Source organism: Pogona vitticeps, chromosome 1 (genome assembly GCF_051106095.1).
Source record: "Pogona vitticeps strain Pit_001003342236 chromosome 1, PviZW2.1, whole genome shotgun sequence".
NCBI lineage: Eukaryota > Metazoa > Chordata > Lepidosauria > Squamata > Agamidae > Pogona > Pogona vitticeps.
Genome location: NC_135783.1, coordinates 300329951 through 300350259, shown reverse-complemented (window position 1 = coordinate 300350259; position 20309 = coordinate 300329951). Strand labels below are relative to the sequence as shown.

At 42.2% G+C, this 20309-nt stretch overlaps 1 protein-coding gene across 1 annotated transcript in view; it reads right to left on the bottom strand.

The window, feature by feature from the left end:
• Nucleotides 1-1342: 1342 nt before the first annotated feature.
• PLA2G4F (phospholipase A2 group IVF) overlaps nucleotides 1343-20309 on the bottom strand; it is a 35172-nt gene continuing 16205 nt past the window's right edge. Inside the window, exons 10-20 of the mRNA XM_020793704.3 lie at nucleotides 20240-20277; nucleotides 18605-18740; nucleotides 18227-18363; nucleotides 17317-17539; nucleotides 13141-13255; nucleotides 12247-12384; nucleotides 9691-9798; nucleotides 9362-9556; nucleotides 8940-9106; nucleotides 5338-5524; nucleotides 1343-3129 (exon numbers count right to left, since the gene is read on the bottom strand). Coding sequence (XP_020649363.3) covers nucleotides 2903-3129; nucleotides 5338-5524; nucleotides 8940-9106; nucleotides 9362-9556; nucleotides 9691-9798; nucleotides 12247-12384; nucleotides 13141-13255; nucleotides 17317-17539; nucleotides 18227-18363; nucleotides 18605-18740; nucleotides 20240-20277 — 1671 coding nt within the window. The 3' untranslated portion in view covers nucleotides 1343-2902. The remainder of the gene's footprint in view (nucleotides 3130-5337; nucleotides 5525-8939; nucleotides 9107-9361; nucleotides 9557-9690; nucleotides 9799-12246; nucleotides 12385-13140; nucleotides 13256-17316; nucleotides 17540-18226; nucleotides 18364-18604; nucleotides 18741-20239; nucleotides 20278-20309) is intronic.

Sequence of the window (20309 nt, the reverse complement as noted above, 5' to 3'; positions counted from 1 at the left end):
TTCATTCATTCATGTACCATCCCATTAATGCCAAGCTCCAGATCCTGACCTGCCATCTGTGACGCGCCAGCACCGCGACTGCAGCCACCTCCTGAGGTTTGGATGCGAGCGCAGAGTGGAGTAGCGATCCGGCAACTTATGGCTCACATGCCCGCAGAAAGGGCTCTGCATGCCAGCTGTGGCACGTGTTCCATAGGTTTGCCATTGTTGGCTTAGACCATAAAACAGAACAAGAGCCTTTAGACAGGCTCCCAAAAGTGGATTGATCTAGAAGTCTCTTGCTTTCATTTAGATCTTAACAGATCTTCTTCTTAAAGGCAGCATTCCAAAGGCCCAAGTTAAAATGTTGAAAGTGAGGTGTTGGCTATTCAATGTAAGAACTTCTTTAATAAACATGATAAAATTAATTATCTAGGCAAAATTTGCATTTTGATGGCAGCCTCCGGCTTACCAGACATGGATTAACTCTTGGAGCCTTATCCTTTTCAGGTCAATACAATTTGCTGTACTTTAAAATCTAGTCACCCCAATTCAAACCAGAGATTCCAAAAAACCCTGAGCTAGAGGAGAAAACCTTCACATCTAGACTCAGACATCTATGGCTTAGTTGGGTAGCTATGATAGCATCACATCCTGCTACAAGCCACTAATTACTGGCAGTAACTACAGCACCCTCTGTGCTGCAGGGTCAGAAGACCAGCAGTTGTAAAATCGAATCCATGTGACGGAGTGAGCTCCAGTCACTTGTCTCAGCTCCTGCCAACCTAGCCATTCGAAAGCATGTCAATGCGAGTAGATGAATAAGGACCACCTCGATGGGAAGGTAACAGCGTTCCGTGTCTAGTCACACTGGCCACGTGACCACGGAAACTGTCTTCGGACAAACGCTGGCTCTATGGCTTGGAAACGGGGATGAGCACTGCACCCTAGAGTCGGACACGACTGGATTAAATGTCAAGGGGAACCTTTACCATTACCTTACAGAGGTAGAACTCCATACATCTCTTTATGCAGAGAGGTGAAGAGGAACAGGTCTCTTTTTTTAAGAACTAAAACTGTGGGGAAAGGCATTGGTACCACATCACTAACAATTGGTAGGACAGATTCTCTGGGAATTTTTATAAATGGCCAAAGATCTTCATTTATTCCAGATGCCACATTCTGCCCACCTCTGAGTTACCTTCTTCCGTTTTGTTCCCCAAATTTTGCCCAGTGTCCCGTAAGCTTTCAGGCCATGCAAAACTGGGCACCAATGTGTCTCTGAACACTTTGTAACAGGCCCATGTGCAACCGGAAACGATCTGTCACAAGTGCACCATATATTTAAAAATCACACAAAGAATACTAGAAAAAATAATTTTATTATTTCTGAAAAGTGCTGTGTCCTTCCTTTACAAAAAGAATCACAAACATTTCTGAAAAACAAAGTTGACCTAACTTTAAAGTTTAAATTCCTATGAATTAATATTTCTATCCTGATGGTCCAAAAATACATTGACAGTTCAATGTAAGTCATTCTTCTTGTGTGGCCATATTAGCCATATCACCTCAGCCCACACAAGATTTGACAGCCTCAGTGTTTCTTCTTCAAAGGTTCTCCATTAAGAGATTGTAATTGTGTTCAATAATTAAGCAGTACCAACCTCTACACATTCATAATAACTTTTAACTGTAGATTAAGATGTTTTCAACATTGTAATAAAGCCAAATGTAAAATACATTCTCAACGTTTTCTGAGCAGGCTTATAGAACTAAGGGACAGACACGGCATGAGAAGGAAAATATGCCTTAATTGTCATGTGCTCCCAATAATTTTTTTGAAGAGACCTTTCTTAAGCTATAAATAAATACGGCTCAAAAGAGATGCATTGTTTCTTTTTTTTTCCCTTGAAGAAATTGTCTTCTCAGGCAATGAAAAGAAAGTGCATTTTTCAGCATGGCCTCTTGTCTTATCAAATACAAAACTGTCAGACCAAGCTATAAAAAATGAGTGAAGATAAGAAATCAAGGGGCAGGAGCCCAGGAGAGCCTCCTCAGCATTATCACAAGACATTGTATCTGCTTTGGTAATTTGTAACTTTCTTACAATCACTGGTTAATCACAGCTAATAAAATTAATCCAGATTTCTTTTCTTGTCCAGCATGAAGCCCTTGCCCAAGTCTTGATTACAGGAAACTCAGCAAACAACAGACAGCTGTTTGTTATAATTCCACTAACCATTCATTTGTGGGAAACAAGAGAGGATAAAGGAGTTTGCCACCCTAGCTTAGTTTAGCTTCTAGCAGATGTTCAGATCAATTCTGCAGAAAAATAATCTATTTTACAAAGGAGATTTCTATAATAACTAGCAGCTTGCATTTTTGATACGTTCTTTAACAAGGAGATAAAATCTTTTTCTCAATTGGTAGTGAGAGACTTAAGAAGTGAGGCCAGCAACCTGTTACATTAAAACTGTTCACACAACAGAGCGGTTTCACTTTTTTGGCCCTTGTACAGGGAGGGGTCCAGGACCACTTTATGCAAGTATATGTCATCTCTCTGTAAGGGGGATCTTGGTGCACTGGCCTCAAGCATGCAAGCAGGAAATCCTGCATTACTACTGTGTTTCCCCAAAAAATAAAACAGAGTCTCATATTAATTTTTGCTCCAAAAATGTATTAGGCCTTATTTTCAGAGGATGTTTTATTTTTTTCATGTACAACAATCTATGTTTATTCAAATACAGTCATGTCATCTTCTTCTGGTTGCTGCACAATGGTGGAGGGTGGGCTTTCACTTAACTAGGGCTTATTCTTGAGGTAGGGGTTATATTACAAGCATCCTGAAAAATCATACTAGGGCTTATTTCAGGTTAGGTCTTATTTTCAGGGAAACGGTATACCAATGGAAACTCACAGTTCATTAGTGTCCAGTTTGTGTCTTTTTTTTAAGCTTTCGCCTACTTAAAGCTAAATGGAGCGCTTCTAATATAATGTCCTTGTTATTTAATACATTATAGCAACTCAGTTCTACTAATTTGTCAAATTCATGGGATTCATAGGTGAAGTTTAGTGTCCGATATGGTGAATCTTTTCCCTCAACTGTGAAATCACCATAGGATTTGTCTTCATCGGATTCACGTTCTATTCCTACAGCCAGAAGGAGGTAGAAACACACTGGGTAAAAGACTTTCCTTCAAGCATATTCTGACAAAGAGATATGACATCTATGTGAGGCTTTCACTCAATACATAATGAACAGCAAATGAAGAAAGAAAAGATATAATTATAGAGGGATGTCAGGCAATACCCAATTATATTATTCACATTTTTCCAGGAGGGCAGCCATATTATTTTGTTGCACTAAAACCACCAAAGAGTTTTGTGCCACCTTAAAGACTAGTATCTTTCCTTTCCTTTTTTTTTCTTTTGAGTGGGAGCAAGTGTTATGCTTCCCACAAAAACCATTTCCTTGGCAAGAGTTCTTTTGACCAGAGCAGGTTACAAGCACAATTCATTACTTTAACCTTGGAATAAACTTTACTTGCTCCTACATCCCACTTCAACAAGACATTTTATGCTGAAGCCTTCTATTTAGAAATATAAAATAAAATCTGCCAGATACTGTGGGACTACAACTCCTATTATCCACAGAAATGCAGTCACTGATTACAGCAATGATAGTTCAACTGCTTCTGAGGCACCAAAGCTGTGCTTTGGGATATTCTAGTAGTTAAATATAACTTACTGTAATATTAAGCTTCTACCATGCATGACAGAACTAGATGGTGGAGCAAAGCCTTATCATATACAGTGGTGCCCCGTATAGTGACGTTAATCCATTCCAGGATTAACATCGCTATACGGAAACATCGTAAAGCGAAATAAAAAAGCCCATTGAAACGCATTAAAACCCGGTTAATGCGTTCCAATGGGCTAAAAACTGGCAGGGACAGGGTGGGTGGGGGATCCCGAAGGCTTCCAGGCAAAAGCCTGGAAACCTTCGGGATCCCTCCACCCTATCCCCGCCGCCCCACACTGCCTTCCCTAGCCGAGATCGGACTCCCAGGAGCCCGATCCAGGCTGGGGAAAGCGGCGGGGGTGGCTGCCAGCGAAGCGGACAGGGTGGGTGGGCAGACCCCTCCACCCTGTCCCCGCCGCCCCGCGCTGCCTTCCCTAGCTGAGATCGGACTCCCAGGAGCCCGATCCAGGCTGGGGAAAGCGGTGGGGGTGGCTGCCAGTAAAGGGGACAGGGTGGGTGGGGAGACCCCTCCACCCTGTCCTTGTCGCCCCGCGCTGCCGAGCCCAGGATGCCTGACAGGCATCGGGTCTCCCCACCTTCCCCCCGCGGCTTGGATCCGGCTTGGATCCGACCCGCGGGGTCTACCCCTGGCATGGCTGGACTCTTGGGAGTCCAGCCATGGCAGGGCTAGCCCCCGCGGGTCCGATCCAAGCCACGGGGGGAGGGTGGGAGAGCGGGGGGATCCGGATGCCTTTCTGGCATCCCGGGCTCGGATCCCACCCGCCGCCGGTTACCCAAGGCTGGGTAACTGGCGGCGGGTGGGATCTGAGCCCAGGATGCCTGACAGGCATCCGATCTCCCCACCTTCCCCCCGCGGCTTGGATCGGACCCGCGGGGGCTACCCCGGGCATGGCTGGACTCTTGGGAGTCCAGCCATGGCAGGGCTAGCCCCCGCGGGTCCGATCCAAGTTGCAGGGGGAGGGTGGGAGAGCGGGGGGATCCGGATGCCTTTCAGGCATCCCGGGCTCGGATCCCACCCGCCGCCGGTTACCCAAGGCTGGGTAACCGGCGGCGGGTGGGATCCGAACCCAGGATGCCTGACAGGTATCGGATCCCCCCACCCTCCCCCCGCGGTGGCCTCAGAAGGACCCTTCGGAAGGGTCCTTTGAAGGCCACTGCAGCCATTTTCCCCCAGCTGAGTGGCGGGAGTGCTCCTTTGGAGGCTCCCGCCGCTCAGCTGGGGGAAAATGGTGCCTATGGGGAAAACATCGCAAAGCGATTTTTCCCCATAGGCACCTTCGTTATACGATCGCAAAAGCGATGGCATTTTTGCCATCGCTATGCGAATTCGTCGTTAAACAGGGCACTCGTTATACGAGGCACCACTGTATGTGTGAGTAACATTTTGTGCAGATTTGCAAGCTGTAGTCCTTTAAACAGGCTGCTTTTAAGACACCTAGTTCATCTCCTCAACTAACAAGAAAACTTTGAATTTTCACTGCAACAGCTTAATGACAACACCAAAGTTCAAGTTCAAAACATTCAGCCCATTCAATATTCCACCCTGGAAGAACAGTGAGATTTTAAACATACGCTATTTAACAATGCATTCTTACCTGGTGCTTTGTATTTACGGAATGTATGATTAACTAGAGGGAAGTGTAAGATGATAGGGGCCTTTGGATTCTTGGCATCCATAAATATATAACATTCTTTGGGGTTTTCAACATCATCTTTGTTCACAATAATTGGGGGGAAGGGAATTTCACGTTCACTGCAGTACTTTTGAGTCAACTCTAGAACCTATAGAAACAGAGAAAGTCAGTGATGGGGAGAATAAGTAATCAGGATATTTTCCTTGAATTTGACTACAAATGTCGAAGCAAATGTCCAGAGAAGGAGGCTGTTTTGGAAGTAATATGTTGGAAAAGTGCTATTGATATCAGGCATCTTTTTCAAGTTTCCTTCCAAATATAGCATTCACTTCCACAATATGGCTCTTCCTACAGAGAACTGAAACCAAAGAGAAAACTAGAACCAACCAATTTCTTTTGCAGAACCAGAATAGAACCAAATACCAAAACTGATTTTACAAATCACAGCACAAAATGCCTAGTGTGATTTGCCCGTCAGTTCTGCTATAACCCAAATGAGTAAGAGTAATGGATAAAATAAAAGTAACATCCTGGAAAATTATGAATGAATAAGAGTAATGGATAAAATAAAAGTAACATCCTGGTGTGCATTACTGAGACCTGGGTGGGAAAGGAAGGTGGTATCCCCCTCTCCCAGCTGTGTCCACCTGGATAGTCCAGCACCAATGAGGGTCGGGGAGGGGGAGTTGCTGTAGTCTATAGGAGTTCTATCTCCTTGACCAGGCTTCCTGTCCCTTTGAGAGGAGGTCTTGAGGGCCTGTATTGTGTGTTGGGCTTGCGAGACAGATTAGGGATTCTATTGGCATACCGCCCATCCTGCTGCATACCAACATACTCCCTGCCTGACCTGACGGAAGTAGTCTCGGACCTGGTGTTGAGTACTCCCAGGATGTTGGTGCTGGGGGACCTCAACATCCATGCCAAGGCTGCCTTGACTGGGGCAGCTCAGGACTTCATGGCCACCATGACAACCATGGGGCTGTCTCAATGTGTCATCAGCCCGACGCATGAGAAGGGCCATACCTTGGACCTGGTTTTCTCAACGGGACTGGAAGATGGTGGTTTGGATGTGGAGGGGCTGGTTGTGACCCCATTGTCATGGTCAGACCACTTCCTGGTCAAGTTTAGTCTGTTAGCTTCTTCTCCCCTCTGCAAGGGTGGGGATCTATTAAGATGATCCGCCCTCAGAGACTAATGGATCCAGATGGATTCCTGAATGCTCTGGGGGATAATCCGTCTGATATGGTCGGCGCTCCAGTTGAAGCTCAGGTCACCCTATGGAATAGGGAAATGACCAGGGCGGTTTACACAATTGCGCCTAAGTGCCCTCTCCCTGCTCGCCGAGCCCAGACAGCTCCTTGGTATACTTCTGAACTGCAGGCTATGAAGCGAGAGGGGAGACGGCTGGAGTGCAGGTGGAGGAAATCCCGCTGGGAGTCCGATCAAACATGACTTAGAGCCCATTATTGGGCCTATTTCGTGGCAATATGGCTGGCGAAATGGCAATTTTTTTCCAGCCGTATTGCTTCCTCAGAATGTCATCCAGCAGAGCTGTTTCAGGTGGTCCAGGATCTTCTTCAACCGGGAAATCCAATGGAGGTCCCGGACTGCTCATCAGCTCACTGTGATGAATTTGCCATCCATTCTGAGGGGGAAATTGCTCAGATTCGCAGTGGGTTGGACTCCACAGTTACTGCAGAATCAGAGGATGTGTCCAGTGCGCCGTGCTTAGGTCAAGTATTAATGGATGAGTTTCAACTGTTGAGACCTGAGGATGTGGACAGGGTGCTTGGATCTGTCCGTTCTACCACCACTCCACTCGACCCTTGCCCATCCTGGCTAATTGGAAGATCAGCCAGGAGGGCTCGCACCTGGGTCCAGGAGGCCGTGAACGCCTCTTTGAGAGAAGGACTAGTCCTTACCACCTTGAAAGAGGCAGTAATTCGCCCACTCCTTAAAAAGCATAACCTGGACCCAAGGCTGGTGGTTAACTACCGACCAGTAGCAAACCTCCCTTATTTGGGCAAAGTGTTGGAGCGGGTTGTGGCTGGGCAACTCCAGGCGCTGCTGGATGAAACGGATTTTCTGGATCCATTTCAATCGGGTTTCAGGCCGGGTTTTGGCACAGAGACTGCCTTGGTCGCCCTGTACGATGACCTTTGCCGGGAGAGAGACGGGGGGAGTATGACCCTGTTGATACTCTTGGACCTCTCAGCGGCTTTCAACACCATTGACCATGGTGTCCTTCTGGATAGGGTGGCTGGGTTGGGAGTTGGGGGCACTGCTTTACGGTGGTTCTGCTCTTTCCTGGCTGACCGTGTCCAGAGGGTGGTGCTGGGGGACAGTTGCTCTGCCCCATGGTGGTTATGTCATGGGGTTCCTCAGGGCTCAATACTATCCCCTATGCTGTTCAACATCTACATGAAACCACTGGGAGAGGTCATCAGGAGGTTTGGGCTGAGGAGTCCAACAACACTCCGACAACACTCAGCTCTACCTCTCGTTTTCCACCAATCCAAGTGAGGCGGTTTCTGTGCTGAACTCGTGTCTGGACCTGATAATGGACTGGATGAGGGTTAATAAATTGAAACTCAATCCAGACAAGACAGAAGTACTGTTAGTGGGTGCTTCACTGGACAGGCTGGAGGGCCATTTCCCTACCCTGAATGGGGTTACACTCCCCCTAAGGGACAGGGTCCACAGCTTGGGAGTCCTCCTGGACCCCAATCTAACTCTGGAAGCCCAGGTAGACTCAGTGGCCAGGGGCACCTTCCTTCAGCTGCGGAAATTATACCAGCTATGGACCTACCTGGATAAGTGGAGTCTCATGACAGTTACACACGCACTGGTAACATCCTGCATAGATTACTGCAATGCGCTTTATGTGGGGCTGCCTTTGAAGACGGTCTGGCGACTGCAACTAGTCCAGAATCGAGCTGCGCGGCTGGTGAGTGGTGCGGCCACCAGGGAACATATCAAGCCGATTCTGTTTAAGTTACATTGGCTACCAGTTGCTGCCCCGGCCCAATTCAAAGTGCTTGTTTTGACATATAAAGCCCTAAATGGCTTGGGCTATGGATACCTGAAGGACCGTCTCCTTCCATATGAGCCTACCCAGTAGTTAAGATCTAGACAGGGGGCCCTTTTGAAAGAGCAGTCCCTTAAGGAAGTAAGAGGGACAGCTTGTAGACAAAGGGCCTTTTCGGCAGCTGCCCCCAGACTATGGAATGCCCTCCCGACTGAGATTCATCTGGCGCTGACGGCGATGACATTTCGGCGCCAGGTCAAAACCTTCCTGTTCCAGAAGGCTTTTAACTGAAATAATATTAGTGCGGCTGATGGCAATTTTTATATATATTTTAATTGTATTTTAATTGTTCTGAATTGTTATTGTATTTTAAATGTTGTAAGCCGCCCAGAGACCTTTGGGTAGTGTGGGTGGCATATAAATTAAATAAAATAAATAAATAAAATGTGTGTATTTTGTATTTGTCCAGATTACTGTGTTCTCCACCCTCTTCAAAACAGCTTGGCCTGTGAAGCACAGCACTTTCTTGTCTCACCTCAAATGGTGCCTCCCAAGAGTAATTGAATGACAGGATGACATCAACATCTCTTTCTGGCTCAAGCGCTAAGGGAAAGGGAGAATTGATAGAAAAGCCCCCATCCACTAAATATAAGTTCTCTTCCATTGGAGTCAACTGGTTCGGAAAAGCATCTAGGTGGGTACCTGGGGGTGGATGGAAAGAAATATAATGAAACATTTTCATGCTTTTCTTTAACAATGGTGAAAAGGAGTGACATGTAGAAACTCAAATAAAACCTAAAATGTTTTAGAACTGAATGTCCTGTACTAAGAGAAGAAAAGTCCATGTCTATATCCAGTACCTAAATGCATTTCAGAAGGACTTATTTCCCCCCTAGGGACAGGCTTCACACAGACTTTTAAAAACTTTAGACATGATCAGATTCTTCAACTCTTTACCTTTCCAGGCCACAAACTTCTTTAGGCTGACATAATCCTTGTGAAGATGCAAGCCTTGCATGAAATTGAAAGTTTCTCCAGCAGTAACACGAGACTTGAAGAAATCCTGGAAAATTTGTAGCAAAGGTCCACCTGATATAACCATACGTGTTTTCAGCCTCATCGGGTCTCTGAAGTGGAACCGTCGACAGTCATCTACAATCAGGAACCACGCAAAAAAATATCAATGTAGAGAACATGTACTGATTAAGTCTAGCCTATAGCTTGGGGAAATAGAGTATTTCAATCAACATGGTCACTATTTATATTTGGTGACTAAAGATACTTACCAATAACCTTGACAACATCACCCAGAGATTCTAGAAAGCTCAGTCCAGAACCAACCACCTTCAAAAAGACATCATCCAGACTTGCAGCAAACGCGCTGCCCCACATCCCTAGGGTGTAAATAAAGGTTTAAGTCAAACCTGAAAGCTTCCCAAACCTACATTTTTGAACTCAGTGTGCACCTACACTATCAAATACTGCAGCATTTGCTCTGCTTAAAAACTGGTGTATTTGAAATATTTTTTTACATGATGCAAAGGCTCATTCAAATCCATCAGAGGCTTTTTTTCCTCCTTTTTTTCTTTACCATTTGTACCTTCTAGTTTTTTATTCAGAAAGAATTTGAGCAGGGTTTTTCCCACGTGATCAGTTTTACAAGGTGGTGGTGTGTTTGTAGGTGCCAATCCTTCCTCCTTTCTTCTAATTCCATCTCTGGCTTTCCTTTTATGGTTTGTTGTAAAGCAGCTTGGTTTACAAATGCATACATTCCATGCCATCGTCTTTCATTTTGTCTTGCTTACTTTTTTCTCTGTTCCCTTTTTTAAAAATTATATATGTATAGATATATATGTATAGAGGTGATCGAGCACTAAACTCAAAGGAAATTAAAATTAAAATTTAAAAATCAATCGATGATCAACAAGAAGAGAGAAGGGGAGGGCAAATTCATTGGATCACATCTGCATATATAAAACTTTTTTAAAAAAAGAGAACAGAAAAACAACAAGAAAGCAAGATGAAATGGAAGACAATGCCATGGAACATGTGTACAGTCAACCTACGAACATGTAGAGTTATGAACAGCTCTGTTCGCAAAATTTTGTTTTGACTTGCGAATGGAGCTTTGACTTACGAATGGAATAAAACACGGGGAAGGCGGGAAATCTGAACTTTCTGTTAACCATTGGCCAGCGAAGAGGCTGATTGTCTGCTACCCAGTGGTTAGAGAACATGGATATGGAAAGAGTCTTCAGACTGCCTGGTACTGTACTGCCTGGTACTGTACTGTACGGACTGTTTTAATTTTTGCTTTTTTATTTTGGGATTTTTTACTTTCTTTTTTAAAACAGAGAGACTGCCTGTTCTGTGTGAGTACACTGTATTTACTGTACAGGGTTTTGCAGCTTGGGGTTCTCCCCCTAGTGGTAGAGGATGGATTGGTAGAGGATGGATTAACCAGTTTTGCATTAGTTCCTATGGGAACTAATATTTTCACTTACAAACCGTGCCTTGACATAAGAACAAAAAACAGCCGGAACGGATTAATCAGGTTTCAGTGTATTCCTATGGGAAATGCTGATTTGACTTACAAACATTTTGACTTATGAACATCTTCTGGGATGGATTAAGTTCATAAGTCAAGGCACCACTGTATTTGAAAACCAAGCTGCTTTACAACAAATCATAAAAGCAAGCTAGAGGCAGGACGGACGGACGGACGGACGGACGGACGGACGAACGGACGGACGGACGGACGGACGGAAGGAAGGAAGGAAGGAAGGAAGGAAGGAAGGAAGGAAGGAAGGAAGGAAGGAAGGAAGGAAGGAAGGAAGGAAGGAAGGAAGGAAGGAAGGAAGGAAGGAAGGAAGGAAGGAAGGAAGGAAGGAAGGAAGGGCAGATGTAACACCAATTGCAATGCATCCAGTGCAAACACTCATGAAACTTGTGAACTCATTAAATGTTCCACAGCCCCTCTGTAAATATGGATTTTAATTTTAAACACAACACAGGCTTCAAAGCCAAGCCAAGCCAAGCCCTTCTGATTTGACTTTCCAAGATAGACACACCCTAAGACAAACATAGAAGCAAGGGCATGACTTAGATACTTATCTTGACTCAGTTAATGTCAAACCACGGCTTCTTTGCAACAGAAACTGAGAATGACCACTTAGCCTTACATTTTATACATGGGTATGTTTCCCCCTGTGGAGCTGCAAAGCAACATCATATACATAGTATTATTTAAAAATAGCAAATATGAAGGCTGAAACAAGGTACTGTTTTCAGCTTAAAGTTATGGGTGTCCAAGTTTTGCTTAATTCTGCAGGCCTCCCTTAGGTACAACTTCCTGCCTGATTAGTTTAGAAGACTACATGATCCTTCTTGAACACATATGCATCTTCAGAAAATAAATGAAGATTACAACGAATCATAGAAATGAGCTATTTCTGGCGGTGGCCAGACTTCTTACAGGGGTGAAAAGGTACCAACGTATTTCCCCCATGCTGGCCGCTTTGCATTGGTTGCCCATTCGTTTCGTGTTAATTTCAAAGTTCTTAGAATGACAAATAAAGCCCTAAATGGTTTAGGACCTCGATATCTGGCAGAGCGCCTTCTCCCACCCAGTTCTGCCAGAGTCACTTGTTCCAGCCAGGCTGGGCAGCTGAGGGGCCTAATGCAGAGGGAGGTCCAGAAGGAAAGAACAAGGAACCGGGCCTGTCTTATCATCGTAAGGTGGCAGTCACTCTTATGCTACAATTGAGAGGCAGCTGGAGGGAAGCACACACTGTGCTTTCTGAATGTATTGAACTTTGTCTTTTACACAGTAAAAATCATACCCTGTAGGTAGCAGATCCTTGGCTCAGGATGTTTCTTAATCAGATGTCCCATGAAAAACTCACTGTCAAAGTCTTCTGTTCGAATAAAAGCACCATACTTGCGGAATCCAACCTCAAAGGGAGTAAATTCACACCATTCTAAAAAGACAAATTCCATCACCACACAGGAAAACTAGGTTGGTGTGAGCAACCTCCCTTATGACCTCCCATTGTCATTTACCATTGTCTCTGCTGGCCAAGGTTGATGGGAACTGCAGTCCAACACCACCTGGAGGGCTACACGTTCTCCAATCCTACTTGACATGAACAAACATTACTTTTACTGTATCTTTAAAACCACTTCCTTTCCTTGAAATTCATTTGTAATGTATTTTAGATTTGTACTTATGTCATTTGTAGATATGTATAATTTATGGGTTTACATTTATGACACCAGATATTTGTAATTTGACATTTTTAACTGTGTGGTTTTTATTTATGTTGTTAACTTCCCTGAACCTCTCTGAACAAGGGTACAGGGATGTAAATAATTATATTCCCATTCAACTGAATTGTTGTAAATGCTCGTTCCAGAAAGGATACTGTGCTGCCAAACTCAGAAATATAAAACAGAATAAATAATATGGGCTAAGCTCTAAAACAGAGAATGCCCTGGCGTATGTGACCTTGTTCTCTACTATCTCCCACCAGGTCCTGTCTTTCTGCCTCCTAGCTACCTTATTATTTTTCAGCACCAATGAATCTCCATCTCAATCTTTTCATTTTACTCTTCTTCATGATAGCAGTAGGAACAGGGCCACCTGTTGGTGGAAAAGGTCCATGCCTAATAGATAATAATTAGATCAGTGTAATTTACCGGTTAGTTAAATGAGAAAGAGACCTGCCTTATTATACCTGCAAAGTCGTCACCACTAACATTGGGCCTCACATTAATAGCTGCATAGATGGGGTAGGGATTCTGCCCATGCTTCACAGCTTCCTGCTGATCAGACAATTTGGATTGGTCTTCCTGAAGGGAGGAGAGAATGCATAGGATTCAGTGAAATTACATTTCATTCTCAATACGAATATGTCTTACACACATAAACGGACACACACACACACACACACACACACACACACACATTCTAATATTGGTACACAACATGCCTACAAATAAGCTGTTCAATCTATGGCCCCAAGGTCATCAGATCGCCAGCAAGATAAGAATAATTTGTGAACCTATATCATGATTTTTAAAAAATAGCTATATGATTTATTCTACCACATTCTAGCTGAAATCCTGTTGCTTAATGTAAGAAAATTAGTAACTTTCTGCTCATATCTAACCAGGAAATATAAGGTCCCTGACATGATTCTCTAGGGTGCAAGCCAGTCTACACCTACACTCCAATTACTGCATCTGGGACACTTAATTTCCAACTAGGAGTGGACTGAACATTAAGAATTTTCTTATGTTAAGCAGCAGTTTTCAGCCTATGTGTTACTGTTAAACAGTGATAAGCTAACCTGTAAGTAAAAATATGTTTACAATTATATATGACATTATTTATTTTGTTTATTGCATTTATATGCTGCCCATCTAGACATAGTCTACTCTGGGCGGCTCAGATGTAATTATACGTAATTACATAATACAATTGAGTTTTCCCCATTTTCCTAACTGGTGAGAAGGTTTGAGGGGCAGCGTGAACCAGTTTGGTTTCTCTTAGATAAAACAACACCAGAGTCTTAGCAGTATTTTTAAACATTTGTCCTGTTGGTCTACCCTGTTTCCCTGAAAATAAGACCTAACCCAAAAATAAGTCCTAGTAGGATTTTTCAGGATCCTCGTAATATAAGCCCTACCCCCAAAATAAGCCCGAGTTAAGTGAAACCCTACCCTCCACCATTGTGCAGCAACCAGAAGATGACATGACTGTATTTGAATAAATGTAGATTGTTGTACACGAAAAAAATCATCCCCTGAAAACAAGCCCTAATAAATTTTTTGGAGCAAAAATTAATATAAGACCCTCTCTTATTTTAGGGGAAACACAGTATTTATAAATAGTGCACATCACAAGCAGATAAACAATGCTCGAATGGACAAATTCCAAAAACAGAGTTCCATAGAAGTGGCATAAAATCTACAAGCTTATTAGGAAAGACTAAAATTAAACGTATGTAGGCTGCTTCCAAAGCCCTTTTTTTCACTGAGGGGTGATATAATGATGCTCTAAATAACTAAACAAACACACATTCCCTGATTGGTTTTAGAATGCTCAGAGACAAGCCTTGAACACATTTAAAAGCTACATGCATGTCTACAGACAGACCACACAAGAGGACTTTCTCTCACACTTACTCCACCTACAAAAATGTTTGTCTGCCAATGAACAGCTCATTCAAGGAAACGTTCATGGTCACTATCAAATGTTACTCCCCACCCCCAATCCCTTCCACTCATTCAACAGTCCTTTAGTCCTCCTGTGAACTTGCACTAGTTCAGAGGGATAAAGTCAGCCAGATGCACAATATAATTAGCCTATATTTTTCATTTAAACCCTTTCAGGCGGGTTTGCAATAGTCAAATACAGTACTTGGTTCTACAGCTATGGAAGACCTGCCTGGTACTTCTTGCTGTTCAACTGATATGTTTTATGAGAAATTAGCAATCAAACAAACAGTGATGAGGCCAGCCACATTATTGTTGTGTACCCTACACACAAATTCATGTGGTGTAACAATAGACCAATATTAAGATAGGAAGCTAATAGATTAAAGGATTCAGTCTCCTTTTCTACACACTTCTTGCTTGATATGTTTTTGTTATAACTTGTATCGTTTTACACAAGTATCTAACTGTGTTCCTCCACTCACAAAAGGATCTTTTATAAATGGCAGAAGAAGGAAAGCAATTTTTGCAGACTTTTTCTCTTGCAATCTCTTGCATTATGCACCCCATGTTTCCAAAGAACTCCCCAACCCTTTGGAGCTGGTATGGAGAGGGGAACAAGAGGCTACAGAAATAATGAGAGCCACTCAGTGAAAATCACTCCTTCTGCCCTTCTATACGTATGAAATCCTTCATTAGACTGAATAGCCTTCTGTGGCCAGAAGGACATAAGTGGAATACTACTTTTGACAATAAAATACACATTCCTAATCCATTATTAATATTAAACCCTTTAAAATGTAGGTCATTTTAATAGCAAAGATAAGCACATGCTTAATTCCTTTGCAGAAACTAAAGGAACATAAAGTTGGGCAAAAATGAAAGAAGAATAAAAAATAAAGAAGACAAAAATGTGGTGGCACCTCAAAGTCTAACGGCTCTATTTTAATGTGAGCTTTTGTGGACAAGGGCACTTCTTCAAAAGTGGAATATAAAAGTGCCCTGGTATTGATTGTGACACAACACAAGGCATCCTTCAGTCTCGAAAGACTATGATATCGTGCTCTGTATGGAGGACTTGGAACAGCGTCTAGTGTGGCTGAGAAGGCCAATTCGAGAGTGACAGTCCCTTCCACACTGAAGACAAATCCAGTCTGTCCCCTGTCTGGCTCCCTGGTTTTGCTGCTTTTGTGACTTCCTCTTTGCCTCGGCCTGCTGGATAAGGGTCTCTTCAAATTGGGAGAGGCTGTGATGCAGTGCCTGCCTCCAGGCTGGACGCTCAGATGTCAGGGTTTCCCATCTGTTGAGGTCTATTTCTAAGGCCTTCAGATCTCGCTTGCAGATGTCCTTGTATCGCAGCTGTGGTCTCCCTCTGGGGCGATTTCCCTGCACTAATTCTCCATACAGGAGGTCCTTTGGAATCCGACCATCAGCCATTCTCACGACGTGCCCAAGCCAACGTAGACGTCGCTGTTTCAGTGATGTATTCATGCTGAAAATTCCAGCTCGTTCTAGGACTACTCTGTTTGGAACTTTGTCCTGCCAGGTGATACCAAAAATCCATCGGAGGCAACGCATATGGAAGGTGTTCAGCTTCCTCTCCTGCTGTGCACAAAGGGTCCAGGACTCACTGCAGTACAGGAGTGTGCTCAGGACGCAGAGTCTATAGACCTGGATCTTCCTATTGATTGTGTCCTATTGATTGTGCTCTCTGTGTAATATTGCAAATTAGCAATATTAAAAATTAGCAAATTATGCTAATTTGTATAATATTAATAATCTGTTCAATGACCAGGTTTTTTAAAAAAAAATTAATGGAACTCGTTTGTTTCAGGACTTCCCTACTATGCAGGACACTACAAAGCATTTGCATATATCTAACAAGGACAAATTCAAAGTGGTATCAGAAGCTGAGGATTCTTATCAGATGGACCATTTATTTTCATTAAAGTACCAGGTTCGACACCAATCTTAACAGAAATTCCCCTCAAAGCCCTCTCAACAAGATTTCTCTCATCACATATCAAAACATTTTTTCATGTGTTGTCCTATCTTTTGTCCTTCAAAAGCCCTTATTTTTGTACCACTTTGTACTGGAAATGACTTTAGTGTTACAGCACTTCTGTAGCATTAGAATTAACACTTTAAAGAAACAAACACCCCCTACTTCCCCCACTTCTTTTTTTCTGGTTTGTTCCCATTGGAAGGGTTTAATAGGCAAGTGGAACCTAAGAACAAGAAATGAGTGAAAGGACATCTTAAGCAATGGAGCCAATACCAGAGAAATTACTGAGTCTTCTCTCTGCATTCTTGGGCGCAAGGCCTTAGCATTCGCCAGGAGAGGCTGCTCCATGGAGTGTGTTTGACAGGCCGTGAATAATAAGAGTTAAGCTACAGGCATTTCCTCAGGGCAAAGGGTGGCAACCAAGTAAGCCCTCTTGGAAGGAAAGTATAGCAGGGATTTTTGTTCCGAAACAGTGACACACTTTAACAATAGTTATGACACATTTCTGGCAAATCAAGTGATTTTCTTTTTCAGCACCATGTGTCAAAAAGGAAGGACACTGTGGTTTATCAGTGTTCAACAGGAGTGTGTAGAAGAAGGCAGTCCAAATGCTCAGTCTGGAAAAGCCCTGTGTTTTTCTTTAAAAAAATTAAATAACAATGTATTTTTCACTTTTGTAACTCTGTACCTTCTGCTGCAGGAAGTATTCTACAATGAGTCCCCACAGGTCTGTGAAAGACACATTTCGTCCAGCATTCTCCATTGCATTCAGTTCTTGGAAGTAATACTTCAGCCTCTCTGAAGTAAAAGCTCCTACTTTACTGCAGGACACTTTCTCCTGGCCGTTTTTGATGGCACCTCTGAGATCTTTACACGACCATTCAGAATCTTGATATAACATTGACATGGACCTAAAAAAAATTCCAGACATTACAGACTAAATTTTTTAAGTCAAGTTCAAGCAAAGCATACTTCCACTACCACTGCACTGAACTAATAACCATACATTTAAGAAAGCATGAGAAATAAAGACTCCATACTTAATTGGGCAGGGCTTCTTCCAGAATTAACACTCAAAAGTAGAAAGATTAATACAATGATGAAATTAATTCGTTCCACGAGTCGTGTTGTATTGCAAAAATTTCATCTTGCAAAGGACGGTACTAACGGTTGTGCGATTTAAAACAAACCCCCAAAAAGGAAAAACATTCATCTTGCAAAGCACGGCCATGGAAAAGTTCATTTTGCAAGTCACCAAAAAAATTGCAAAATGCTTTCATCTTGACAGTTTTTCATTGTGTGAGGCATTCGTCTTGTGAGGCATCACTGTACTCTCATTATTAAATTATTCATCACGCTCAATCTGGTGTGGTAGCTCTGACAATTCAACTGAATATCCTGTTTTGAATACTTATTTAAAAAGTACAGTTTCCTAGTCAACAATAATTGGATTTTTTTTGACAAAGCAAGATATTCTACTAGGATGGAAAATACTTTTTCTTTAAAAAAATCCAAGATTATTAGTTTCTCACAATAATACTTACACACACCCACACACACAGCAATCTCTTTTCAAGATAAGGAATAAGAGCACCTACCATGTAGATCCAGAGACACCACAGAGGTATGTAGAGCAATCCAGAAGATTTAACTGCTGAAGCCCCCACAGGCTGCCAGAAAATCCTGTCAATGCTCTCATCCCTCCACCAGATCCCAGGACTGCAACAACAGGAACCTTTACAAATGACAGGAACAAAATCCACATAAGAAAAAATTAGGATATTATACATGTTACTTACATACATATATGTTACTAATCATGACTGAGGTTTGGAGTAATTTTTTATAAAAATTATATTATTTTTTAAAAAATCACCAACACAAAGACATGATATACTGTATATAAAATTGAAGGAGTTAGGACTCATTACTAATGACTTCATACACCTCATTTTGAATGCTAACCAGTCACATACCTCATCTTTACTAGGATCCTCTCTCAGTTTGAGAATCTTTTTTAGTGCCTGAGATACTATTTGTTTCCTCTTCTCCAAAAACTCTCGCTCTTCTTTACACAGATCAAAACCAAGACGTACATCAAGGTCTTTTATCCTAGATTAGAGAAAATTTTGGAAAGAAAAAAAATTATAAGCATATATGCCTTAATTTCAATAGCAATGTTACTTTTGTGGCAGTTTTAAGACTAACATTCATTTCATTGTGAGGTTTCACGGATTACAATAGGCTACAACTGTAGAATCTAGTGCACTTGATTATGGGCGTGGGGACCAAGTGAAATGGGATACATGCACATGTGATGAACATTTAAAGTGACAACAGCACAACTCTCAAAATTATCATTACAAAAAAATCCTAATGGAAAGTAATTAGATCACATACATTTTCTGGGAGCTGGTAGATAGTTTTTAGGCTGTCTTTGAAATATCAATACAGTAACTTTACTTTCCAAAAAGAATTGGTTCTGCTGAGGCCAGATACTTGCCAAAGAAAATTACATTTTGACTATATGCAGAACTGTAGAAAAAAAACAGTTCATTAATATATGATGTACTAAAAAGTCCCAGCCTTTATTTAAGCCTCTAGATGAATAGCAGAATTTGTGTACTGCTACTGATGGGATTGAACTGAACACTTCAGTGGTCTCCCTCTCAAATCTCCTTTTGTTTTTCTACAGTAACCACTTTTCAATCAGAATTATTACATTATTTTAATACATGGTTTTTCTTTTGTTAATATTTCTGTATATGACCAAACTTTAAAAAAAAAACAGCTCCTAATGATGTGTGCAGTATTTTAGATATTAGGTCTTTCAATAACAGCATCTGTTGCTCAACATATAGCGCTCTAAGAATTAAGATTGCTCATTGGCTATTTCAGTGAGTTAGGTATCTAGCTGCAAAGACGGTATAGCCTTGGGCATCCTGCACAGTCCCAGATTACCTTGAGAAGAAGGGAATGATAAACTACCTCTGATTAGAAATGACTAGAAAACTCTGGAAAGAGTCACCATAAATCAGAAATGACTAGGTGGCACGTAAAGCCAGTACAGAACTAATACTGGATCGCTGAGATTAAAGTAGCATAAGGCACGGCAAGTCATAAAATGTTAATGGAAACAAGTGCTCTGTTTTGCATACCCAGAATCTCTGGATAGTAAACAAAATGTCAGTGAAAATCAAAACAGATTTGAGTAGTTACAAGGGAAAAATAAGGCTTTTTAAAGTCCATATGATTTCAGTGCCTTGATACAAGGAAATCAAATGTATAAAAATGGATGAAAACCACACACAGTGTGTTATTAATGAATATGCACCTGGAGCACTCTCTGACGACATCTATATTTTTGTAGATTCTGAAAGCCAAAACTACAAGCTACATAATGGCTTGGTTCTTTTATATTAGATGGTTGCACAGGGAGAGTACCAGCACTCGGATTGCACTGGCTCTTCATCCAGACATATATGTATTTTCTTTGGCTTGCAGCTATAAAACCAGTAAAACAAATCATGTTGTCTTTCTAGAATAGCCTCTAGATGCAATCTTGATTTTAAGCACAAAATCACCAATATTTGCAGATAAATATAACTCACATTTGTTCAGCTTTCAGCTGCAGATCGATATTTAGCCCCTAAAAGACACAGACACTGGAATAAACTGCAT